This window comes from Lithobates pipiens, unplaced genomic scaffold, assembly GCF_037356315.1.
Source record: "Lithobates pipiens isolate NorthernLeopardFrog02 unplaced genomic scaffold, aLitPip1_a1.2 Scaffold_8, whole genome shotgun sequence".
NCBI classification, from domain to species: domain Eukaryota; kingdom Metazoa; phylum Chordata; class Amphibia; order Anura; family Ranidae; genus Lithobates; species Lithobates pipiens.
The window spans coordinates 96,950,085-96,962,528 of record NW_027507903.1 but is presented as its reverse complement, the minus strand read 5'-3'; the positions used below and the strand labels follow the sequence as shown (position 1 = coordinate 96,962,528).

The following is a 12,444-nucleotide window of genomic DNA, read 5'->3' as shown; positions in this document are numbered from 1 at the left end:
GGAAATCTGGAAGGGGTAGCTCATTGAAGAGTTAAAGAAGCCTTCTGCGATCTGGGGGTCCAGATCTTGGCTGGTGTCAAGTGGCTTTGGGTTTGGGACAGGAAGCTGAAGTTCATCCTCAGGAATGGGTGGAAGTCCCAAATTGCAAATGAAGGCTTCACTCTCATGGAGGTCTCTCAATGAGAACAGGACACTATCTTTAGAGGCAGATAGGCGAAAGTGGAAACCCCAGCGGTAGGTAACTTGGTGGTTTTGTAGGTGAGTGATGACAGGGCGTATTTGAATCTTAGAGTGCTTAAAGCGGGGTTCCACCCTAAAGTGGAACTTCCACTGATCGGAACCCTCCCCTCCTCCAGTGTCACAATTGGCACCTTACAGGGGGAGAGGGGTGGAGATACCTGTCAAAGACAGGTATTTACACCCACTTCCGGGCATAGACTCCCATGGGAGTCTATGTCATTTCCTGTCCTGCCGCGCTGTCTGCTGGGACACACACGGGTCCCAGTGACAGCGCGGACAATTCCTATTGCACTGCGCGACTCGCGCATGCGCAGTAGGGAACCGGGAAGTGAAGCCGATTCGCTTCACTTCCTGATTCCCTCACCTAGAATGGTGATGGCAGCAGCCGAGAGCCGAGCGATCGATCAGCCTCGGCTGCCGGCATCGCTGGAACCCGGGACAGGTGAGTGTCCATTTATTAAAAGTCAGCAGCTGTAGTATTTATAGCTGCTGGCTTTTAATATTTTTTTTTTAGGTGGAATCCCTCTTTAAAGTCTATGCGAGATTTATTACATGTTGCAATAGTGAGAGCTTCCTTGCTTTCCTATTAGTGAAAGCAAACAATAATGTCTCTTGGATTAGAGCCAGGAGGTGGCTTGGGGCAAGAGACTTGCAAGCTCTATCAAGGCGACAATCAATATCCGGGATATGGGGTGCCAAAGTGACAAACAAGGCCAGAAGATATAGATGCAGTTCCTTGTCACTGATAGTTTCAGAGACACCAAGGATCCTTAAATTTTGATGGCGTTCCCTATTCTCCAAATCTTCTTGTTGCAATTGGAGTTGAGAGACTGTGTGTTTAATACCAGCATTATCTTCTTCTAGGACATGCACATACTGAACAAGCTCATCAAGTTTGTTTTCTAATGTATCGGTGCATTCCCCAAGTAGGTTAATCTCCCCTCTAAGGTCAGTTGCAATTTTACCAACCTCTTTGGCAATGTTGTGAGTCAGGTCCTTTGATTTGAGCACATGATTTAGTTGTTTGAGTAGTGCTACACTATTTTATTATGATCTGTGTGTGATTTAATATGCTAAAAACAAATTCTAAATTCTATAATCGGAAGAAATATGAGTTGAAGGTTGGGTAAGGACAAAAAGCCTTATAGTTGGAAATGTAACTGGCGCCTTCAGGTCAGGGCCCCAGTACAAGAAACCATAAAGGGCCCTCCCGATCCCTGGTTGCGCCCCCCCCCCCCGTGACATATATCCACTTCCCGACCTGCGCACGCTGATGTACGTCGGCAGAATGGCACGGGCAGGCATATTGGCGTGGAGGTACGTCCATTCGTCCATTTTTATATGCCGCCCTGTGCCGGTCGGGACCCCCGTGAGTCTGGTCGTGGGTCCCGCGGACTCGATCACCGTGGGGATACCCATGATCGTCTCACAGGGCGGCTGAACAGGGAGATGCCGTTGTAAACAGCATCTCCCCGTTCTGCCAACAAGTGATGCTGATCTCTGCTCCATGTGATTGGAGCAGAGATCAGTGTTCACTAACACAAAGCCCAGCCCCCCCCCCACGGTTAGTAACACGCCCCTAGGAACATTTAACCCCTACACTGCCTCCCCCTGGTTAACCCCTTCAATGCCAGTGTCATTTACACAGGAATCACTGCATTTGCATAGCATTGATTGCTGTATAAATGACAATGGTCCCAAAAATGTGTCAAAAATGTCAAAGATGTGTCTGCCACAATGTCGCAGTCACAATAAAAATCGCTGATTGCCGCCATTACTAGTAAAAAAAAAAAATTATTAATAAAAATTTCATAAAAATATCCCCTATTTTGTAAACGCTATAACTTTTGCAAAAACCAATCAATAATTGCTTATTGCGATTTTTTTTACCAAAAATACGTATCAGCCTAAACTGAGGGAAAAAAATTTTTTTATATATTTTTGGGGGATATTTATTATAACAAAAAGTAAAAATAATGCGTTTTTTTTAAAAACCGCAGGGGTGATCAAATACCACCAAAAGAAAGCTCTATTTGTGGGGAAAAAATGACGTCAATTTTGTTTGGGAGCCACATTGCATGACCGCGCAATTGTCAGTAAAATTGTTGTATGTATATGATGTCTGGTGACATACCGTATGTCTCTAATGGAGAATGAAGTTTTTGTTTTTATATATATAAAATATTTTTAATAAACTCAAGTGTTGCAAAGGTAATGCGCAAAGCTGGTGCACCCTTTTTTCTTTTAGAATCAGAAGGCAGGCGTTGAAATAGAGCTTCACGATTCTGGCCAAAATGAGAATCACAATATTTTTGCTTTGCATAAAAAGATCACGATTCTGACTGTAATGTCGGGACCTTTCCCTTGGTTGGTGTTTAATAAAACTTATACTTGAAAAAAAAAGATCACGATTCTTACCACGTAAAATCTTTCACATTATACAAAGAAGAATAGGCTAACTTTACTGTTTTTTTTTTTTTTTTTTAAATTCATTAAAGTAATTTGTTTCCAAAAAATTGCATTTGAAAGACCCCTGTACAAATACAGTGTGACATAAAATATTACAACAAGCACCATTTTATTCACTATTGTCTCTACTAAAAAAAATATATATATAATGTTTGGGGGTTCTAAGTAATTTTCTAGCAAAAAAATATATATTTTAAGTTGAAAACAACAAATGTTAGAAAAAGGTTTAGTGTTTAAGTGGTTAAACTTTCCTCATTTACACACAGTCTATTCCTTTCACAAATTGTTACAATGTTTATACTTAAGTTCCACTGCTAAAGAATGTTGTGATTCTTGGCAGACTGCCTGTTTTTTTTTTTTTTCTTCCTTTCTTTTGAGACTGTGGCTTCAGAAGAGCAGAGAGAATTCTTTGCATAGAAAGAATCGTGAAACGCTTTTGTCAGGATCGCAACGGGGAAAAAATTGCGATAACGATTCTTGACGATTCATCGTGCAGCTCTACACTGATATATCTGCTTAGTACAAAAGATGTTTTGGTATTGTGAATGTGCACATCATTATGGCAAAACAAATTGTACGGTTCACAATGTGCTGCCATATAGACTGCTTTCACACTTGCTCCATTGCAATAACATGGTAAACATGTATATGTGCTTTAGCTGCATTTCTAGTGTGCTTTGCACTTGTGAAAAAGACAGGTAACTCCAAAACCGCAACAAAAAATGCAACCATTTTTACCATGATTTATTTTTGCCTCATTTTTTCCATTCATTTCAATGGAGAAGTGCGTTTTTGGTGCATTTTTTTTTTCACCACACCAAAAATGCAGTATGCAATGCAGGACTTTTAAAAATGCAACTGAAAAATGAAAATGCAGGATTTAATGGTCATGCTTTTTTCTTCTGCTTTTTGTAAGACAAAATCAGAAGAAAATCTGATAACGATTTGATTCAATGACACCTTATTATTTTATTGGTATGAGACTGACCTGTCTGCTTTGTTCTGTATTTCAGATGGAATCATTTTACTAGCATCATTCTGGTCCTGCTGCTGCTGGGCGAGCAGCGTCACTACATGATCACATGACTCTGGATATGGACTCAGTCCTGTCAGACTTTGTTCGGTCTACAGGGGCTGAACCTGGTCTGGCAAGGGACTTGCTGGAAGGTAAGGTGACTTACCTGACTTTTTTTGTATTTCTTGTGTTGTTACGTTGTTGTTTTTTAAAAAGTAGTCCAGGCAAACAGCAGATGGCATAACACAGGAATGGATTTACTTGCCAAAAATTTAAAACGTTCTACCTACTCTATGTAATCACCAGTGCAACACTGCAAAGCCTGCAAGGTGACACCCCTGTCTCCTGCTGCAGGTTTGAGGCTCCATGGTGTCACCTGCCCTCTCATTGGACAACAAAGGAGCATAATCACACTGCTGTGTTCTTCCTCTACACTTCCTACAAACTGTCCTTTCCAACCTCCAGTGCCAATCTGGTTCATAATACACACAGTAACTACCCACTTCTATGTTGGAAACTCAGATATGAACTGCCTGACCAACAAAATGTTAATGAATACAGTTCACGTCCGTATAAAGTATTTTCCAGTATATATATATATATATATATATATATATATATATGTATATATGTATATATGTCTTTATATTATTAAGTCACATTTCAGTAACCAGTGTACATGACAGTTCCAGTCGATCAGTAAATTATATATAGGGGATACCCTATGGATTTATTATTTAATGGCAGGAACAGTATATACTGAGTTGCCACACTCTTGTATTTTTCATAGCACATTTTATCGATCATGTGTACACTGATTTACCTGCCAAAGACAGAGCCTGTTAACCAAAAATATACACAGTACTGTACTTTGAAATATTTGACGCTAAGATCTGCTGTACTTTGTACAATTAATGTTCTGTTTACTGCAGCAGGATCAATTAGGATCAGATGGGAGGTTTTGGGTCACTACACTATATGCAGAGTTCGTTCACTTTGCACTGTCTACCGAAATAAGCAAAATTAAACTGCATTCTGATGACTTATTGAGGTTAGATTTACACTTGTACATTGCAGCAATAAGGGATAAAACACGCAATTGACTGTGCTTTACTACAATACATGGATATACGTGCCATCTGAATGTCACCCCGATATACATAAGCAATGACAAAAAAAAAAACATTCTATAGCACGCTACAATCCACAGACCTGAATACTTTGAATACTCTGCCAAAAATATTGCTTTTATGCCATTCTCCCCCTAGGTCTCCAAACTTTTTGAACAAAGGGGCCAGTTGTTAAAAAATGCTGTGGTGTCAGTGAAAGCAATGTCCATCATTGGTTTTAGTGGAAGGAATAGTGCCCTATTGCTGGTATTCAAGGTAGGAATGTTGCCCCATCACTGGTATCTGTGGGAGGAATTGTGCCCCATCATTGGTGTTTGTGGGAGGAATGGTGCCCCATCATTGATGTTTGTGGGAGAAATGGTGCCCCATCATTGGTGTGTGTAGGAGGAATGGTTGTGCCCTATCATTGGTGTCTGTTGGAGGAATCGAGTCCCATCGTTGGTGTCTGTAAGAGAAATGGCGTCCCATCATTGGTGTCTGTAAGAGAAATGGTGCTCCATCATTGGTGTCTGTGAGAGGATTGGTGCCACATCATTGGTGTCTGTAGGAGGAATGATGCCCCATCTTTGGTGTCAGTGGGAGGAATGATGCCCCATCATTGCTATCTGTGAGAGGAATGGTGCCACATCATTGGTGTCTGTAGGAGGAATGGTGCCCCACCATTAGTGTGTGTTGGAGGAATGGGGCCCCATCATTGGTATCTGTAAGAGGAATGGTGCCCCATCATTTGTGTCAGTGGAAGGAATAATGCCACATCAATGGTGTCTGTGGGAGGAGTGGTACCCCACCATTAGTGTGTGTGGGAGGAACGGTGCCCCATCATTGGTATCTGTAAGAGGAATGGTGCCCCATCATTGGTGTCAGTGGAAGGAATAATGCCACATCATTGGTGTCTGTGGGAGGAATGGTGCCCCATCATTGGTGTCCATGGGAGAAATGGTGTCCGATCATTGGTGTCTGTGGGAGGAATGATGCCACATCATTTGTGTCTGTAAGAGGAATGGTGCCCTATCATTGGTATATGTAGGAGGAATGGCGCCCCATCACTGCTGTGTGTGGGGGGAATGTTGCCCCTACATTGGCATCTGTAAGAGGAATAGTGCCCCATCATTGGTGTCAGTGGAAGGAATAGTGCCCCATCATTGTCTGTGGGAGGAATGGTTCCCCATCATTAGTGTCTGTGGGAGGAATGGTCCCCCATCATTGGTGTCAGTGGAAGGAGTGGTCCTCCATCATTGTTGTCTGTGGGAGGAATGGTTCCCCCTCATTGGTGTCTGTGGTAGGAATGGTCCTCCATCATTGGTGTCTGTGGGAGGAATGGTCCTCCATCATTGCTGTCTGTGGAAGGAATGGTCCTCCATCATTGGTGTCTGTGGTAGGAATGGTCCTCCATCATTGGTGTCTGTAGGAGGAATGGTCCCCATCATTGGTGCCTTTGGGAGGAATGGTCGCCTATCATTGGTGTCTGTAGATGACATGGTACTTTATTGTACTTGATTGGTGTCAGTAGAGGTCATATTGTACTTTGCTCATTTACAATATGATTAGACTTGGACTCTAAACCTGTATTTTTTGGTACTGGTCCTACAGATTTGGTCATACGTCCATTGATTGTCCCATCCAATTGATTCAAAAGAGATGTAAGAAGGATGAGTCGTTTTGTGCATTGAAATTTTGGATTTTGGTTTCCTGCATTATTCCTTTAGAGATTCTTATTTTTATATGTTTGATTACAGATTTTAAATGTCTGAGGTTTGTTGGTACAGATTCGGATTGTTCCAGCAGCATCGCCCCATCTTCATCATGAAGTCTCGGTGTACACGGTGTTCTTAGTTGTACTCAACCCATTTAGGCAGGTGTAAGAAATGACTAACGACAGCTTGTATATATAACAGAGACCATTTCAGATGAGGTTGCAGGTTTACGGAAATGAGAATTCATCTATTTTTAATAAACCTACGTATGTACAGTACATGCATCAGTTGCTTTTCTGCTGAGAAGAGCAGACATAGCAGAAATATTTCCCTACTGCGATTCCTAAGGTGACTTAAAGCAAGTTATATTGTTGATTAGTGATTTATTTTGTTTGATGTCTTTATTTCCAAATTCTGGTTGTAATATGAGAATTATACTTTTCATATTCTATAAGTTTCAGTCAAATTATAAACATTTAATAAAAGTGTTATTAAACCCAAAATCATTAGATGTGGTGACTGCATCAGTTTTCTTTTTTTAGGCTTTTTTCACCTGGTGAACTGCCCAGTAAAACACCTCCTGTATTAGAGTGTCCCCACTCTGGATGGAGGAGCGCAGGGGGTACCTTTGGACAGCAACATTATCATTCTAGGGGGGGGGGAGTGTTAGATGTACTAGGAGATTTAGATACACTAACAAATTTATGCTGATCTCCAGCTAACCCTCTTTCACTAGTTGCCGGCCGTCAAATGACGGCCAGGCGGCGCGGCTCTTGTGGCGGGAGGGCATCATATGACATCCTCCAATGTAAACAGGGAATGCATGCGATCGTGTGCGCGCATCCCTGTTCCTGTCACAGAGACACCGCTCGCCACTGAGGGGGGTGAACAGCCATTGGGTATGGCTGTTTACCACGTGATCGGACGTGACTTCATATCACAGATAGTTCCACCCCCACTGTGCACGGCGCATGCGCATGCACGTGATCGAGAGCGCGCTGCGCGTGCACGTCTGTGGCATGTTCCTGGGAACACTGCTTGTCATTGACGGTGGTAAACAGCCATTGGCCAGCTGTTTACCCACGTGATCGGCTGTGATCCTTTCACAGCCGATCACTAAATGTAAACAAACCGCAGTAACAAGATGTTACCAGGTTCTCCTCCTCACACACCGATCGTGTGTGAGGAGGAGATTGCGGTAACATCTCGTTACTGCCTACAGTGTACACCAGCACACACTGATTGCCCCCCCCCCCCCTCCCCAATAAAAAGGACCTGTCACCACCCATCATAATACCTATCACTCACAGTCCATCAGAGTACCTGAGTACCTGTAACAGTCCATCGGAGTACCCGAGTACCTGTCACAGTCCATCAGAGTACCCGAGTACCTGTCACAGTCCATCAGAGTACCTGTCACAGTCCATCAGAGTACCTGAGTACCTGTCACAGTCCATCAGAGTACCCGAGTACCCGTCACAGTCCATCAGAGTACCCGAGTACCTGTTACAGTCCATCAGAGTACCCGAGTACCTGTTACAGGCCATCAGAGTACCCGAGTACCTGTCACAGTCCATCAGAGTACCTGTCACACTCCATATGAGTACCCGAGTACCTGTCACACTCTATATGAGTACCCAAGTACCTGTCCCAGTCCATCTGAGTTACCGAGTACCTGTCTCAGTCCATCTGAGTACCTGTCATAATCCATATGAGTACCTGAGTACCTGTCACAGTTCATCTGAGTACCCGAGTACCTGCCACAGTCCATATGAGTACCCGGGTACCTATCACCACCCTTCAGAGTAGCCAAATACCAATCACCAGGCCATCAGAGTACCCGAGTACCTGTCACAGTCCATCAGAGTACCCGAGTACCTGTCACAGTCCATCAGAGTACCCGAGTACCTGTCACCAGCCCGTCAGAGTACCCGAGTACCTATTTGCAGCCCATGCCTCATAGAATATACGTTGGGGTGTTTGCTTTCCAAAATGGGGTCATTTTGTGGGTAATTCCATTGTCCTGGTGCTCCAGGACTTTCAAAAGTGTGATAGGTAGGAATGCAATTAGATGTGTCATGTATGCTCCTAGCTTGCCTGAAGGTACTACTTCAATGTTCGGCCTCTGTATGTGGCCAGGTTGTGTAAAAGTATCACATATGTGGTATTGCCATACTTGGGAAGAGTAGCAGAATGTATTTTGGGGTGGAATTTTTGCTGTACACATGCTATGTGTTAGAAATATCTTATGAATTGACAACTTTGTGTAAAATAAAATGCGTTTTCATTTTTTTCCCACATTTTCCAAAAACGTCTGGAAAAAAATGAACCATACAAAAGACTCATTCTGCCTCATAGATTATACGTTGGGGTGTTAGCTTTCCAAATGGGGTCATTTTGTGGGCAATTCCATTGTCTTGGTACTCCAGGGGCTTCAAAAGTGTAATAGGTGGTTGAGGAATGAGATGTGTCATTTTTGCTCATAGAATGCCTGAACTACAATGTTGGTGCTCTGTATGTGGCCAGGCTGTGTAAAAATCTCACACATGTGGTATCGCCATACTAGGGAAGAGTAGCAGAATGTATTTTGGGGTGTAATTTGTTGTATGCATATCCCTCCCTTTTGTTGTATGCATATGCTGTGTGTGAGAAATAACCTGATAATATGACAATGTTGTAAATAAATAAATAACAAATAAACAAAAACTTAATGTTGCAAAAAATTGTGGGAAAAAATTACAACTTAAAAAAAACCTCACAATGCTACTTACTTAAAGCGGAGGTCCACCCTAAAATGGACCTCCGCTCATCGGAATCCCCCCCCCCCCCCTGCCACAATCGGCACCTTTCAGGGGGGAGGGGGGTGCAGTTACCTGGATAATCCAGGTAACTGCACCCACTTCCGGGCTAGCTCTCTGCGGAAAGGGGCGTACGTTACGCCCTTTTCCGCAAGCGCCCGCCCCCTTCAGCAAGTGCCCCGCTGCCTGCTGGGAAACACACAGCTCCCAGAGGCAGCGGGGACCGTCCGGATTGCGCCGCGCGGCTCGCGCATGCGCAGTAGGGAACCGGGAAATGAAGCCGAAAGGCTCCATTTCCTGATTCCCATACCCAAGATGGCGGCGGCAGGACCCGCCAGACGAGCGAGCGATCAGCTTCGGGTGCCGACATCGCGGGCGCGCTGGACAGGTAAGTGTCACTATTTAAAAGTCAGCAGCTGCAGTATTTGTAGCTGCTGGCTTTTAAAAAAAAAAAAAAAACGCGGAGTCCCGGTGGACTCCCGCTTTAATACCTTGGAATGTCTACTTTCTAAAAAGGTGTAATTTTGGGGGGTATTTGTACTTTCCTGACTTGTTAGTGTCTCAAGAAATGAGATACACCTTATGTACTGAAGGCCTGATCAGATGTGATCAATTTTCAGTGATTGGCACCATAGTTTGTAGACTCTATAACTTTCACAAAGACCAAATAATATACACTAATGTGGGTTATTTTTACCAGAGATATGTAGCAGTATAAATTTTGGCCAAAATTTATGAAGAAAAATTGCTAATTAGCAAAATTTTATGACAGAAACAAAGAAAAAGGCATTTTTTTTCACAAAATGTACTTTTGTTTAATTTATAGCACAAAAAATAAAATACCCACTAGTGACAAGTAATTGTCATTCAAACTGTGAGAGCGCTGAAAGATAAAAATTGGTCTGGGCAGGAAGGGGTGTAAGTGCCCTGTATTGAGGTGGTTAAGCAATTACAGCAAACTGTTTTTTTTTTTCCTTTTGGGATAAAGGTTTTACATAAATGAATAAAAGCACCTCCTTCAGTTGTAAATTGTTTGTCTCAGCCCTTTAACGGCTACATCTGCAGGACAGCTTATTTTTTTGAAAGACATCAGACTTACTGGCCAGATCGACAGGTGAAAATAAAAGAAAGAAAGCCAAATTGTGTATGGCAACCTATCAGCTCCTAACTTCAGCTTGTTCTGTTAGCCTTTGAAAATGAAAGCTAGAAGCTGATTGGTTGCCATACACAGCTGCTCCAGTTTTGATAAATTGCCCTCTTTATCCGGAAAGTTCTGTAAAGTTGGTATTGGCTAGTAGTTCCGAATTCAACCATAATGATGGTATGGGAATTCCATGCTCTTGGCACACTTGGTGATTATTCAATTCACCTATTTAATCATCTGTACTTTTGGATTATTTGAAAAAAATATTTGTTGTGGAAGCTGGAATTTCCCTTTAACCGCTTCCCGCCCGCCCTATAGCCGAATGACGGCTATAGAGCGGACGCTCTCGTCCGGGAGGCCGTTCCTGGATGTCCTCGTGTTTACTTCCGCAATGCGCGCTGCCGCGGGCGCGCGTCGGGGAAGTTTTGTGTTTGCCGTGTCCCCCGGAGACAGGCAAACACAGATTGCTGTAAACGGCCAATCACAGTGGCCGTTTACAGTGCGATCGGCCTATCCAATGAGAGATGATCTCATATGTAAACATATGAGATCATCTCTCAGCGCCGCTCTCCCTCCTCACACAGACAGCGTGTGAGAGGGGAGAGATGAACGGCTGCAGCGGCCGTAAGTGAAAAAAGTAAAAAAGTTTAAAAAAGTGTCATCCGCCCCAGTGCCATCCTCCCCCAGAGCCATCCTCCCCCAGAGCCATCCTCCCCCAGTGCCATCCGCCCCAGTGCCATCCTCGCCCAGTGCCATCCTCCCCAGTGCTATCTGTCCCCAGTGCCACCTGTTAGTGCTATCTGTCCCCAGTGCCACCTGTTGTCAGTGCCATTTGTCCCCAGTGCCATCTGTCATCAGTGCCACGTATAAGTGCCATCTGTCATCAGTGCCACGTGTCATCAGTGCCACATAGTGCCATCTGTCATCAGTGCCACATATTAGTGTCATCTGTCATCAGTGCCACGTATCAGTGCCATTTGTCATCAGTGCCACCTGTCAGTGTCATGTGCCATCTGTTGTCAGTGTCACATGTCATCAATGCCACTTATCAGTGCCATCTGTCATCAGTGTCACGTGTCATCGGTGCCACATATTAGTGTCATCTGTCATCGGTGCCACGTATTAGTGCCACGTATTAGTGCCATCTGTCATCAGTGCCACGTATTAGTGCCATCTGTCATCAGTGCCACAGATAAGTGCCATCTGTCATCAGTGCCACGTATATGTGCCATCTGTCATCAGTGCCACATATTAGTGCCATCTGTCATCAGTGCCACGTGTCATCAGTGCCACGTATAAGTGTCATCATTGCCACATATCAGTGCCATCTGTCATCAGTGTCACGTGTCATTGTCCTGGTGCTCCAGGGCCTTCAAAAGTGTAATAGGTAGTCAACAAGTTAGATGTGTAATTTATGCTCCTAGAACACATGATGGCGCTCCCTGCATGTTGGGCCTCTCTATGTGGCCAGGCTGTGAAAAAGTCCCACACATGTGGTATTGTAATACTCAGGAGGAGTAGCAGAATTTTTTGGGGGGTGTCATTTGTGGTATACACATGCCATGTGAGAAAAATAACCTATTACAATGACAATTTTGTGGAAAAAAAATAAAAAAATAAAAAATCTTAATTTTGCAAAGAATTGTGGGAAAAAATGACAACATCAAAAAGCTCACTATGCCTCTTACTAAATACCTTGGAATGTCTACTTTCCAAAAAGGGGTCATTTGGGGGGTATTTGTACTTTCCTGGCTTGTTCGGGTCACAAGAAGTGAGATAGGCCACCAGTACATCAGATGTGATAAATTTTGTATGATTCGCACCACAGCTTGTAGACCAAAGATATGTAGCAGTATAAATAGTGGCCAAAATTTATGACGAAAAATTAATAATTTGCATAGTTTTGTCACAGAAACAAAGAAATATGCGTTTTTAAAAAAACATTTCGGTCTTT

General features: G+C 43.4%; 1 protein-coding gene across 2 annotated transcripts in view; it reads left to right on the top strand.

Moving 5' to 3' along the window:
* The window catches only part of OTUD7A (OTU deubiquitinase 7A), a 413,079-nt gene that overhangs the window by 222,475 nt on the left and 178,160 nt on the right, over nucleotides 1-12,444 (top strand). For both annotated transcript variants that reach the window (XM_077473039.1, XM_077473040.1), the window contains one exon: nucleotides 3,723-3,876. In XM_077473039.1, coding sequence (XP_077329165.1) covers nucleotides 3,792-3,876 — 85 coding nt within the window. In that variant the 5' untranslated portion in view covers nucleotides 3,723-3,791. The remainder of the gene's footprint in view (nucleotides 1-3,722; nucleotides 3,877-12,444) is intronic.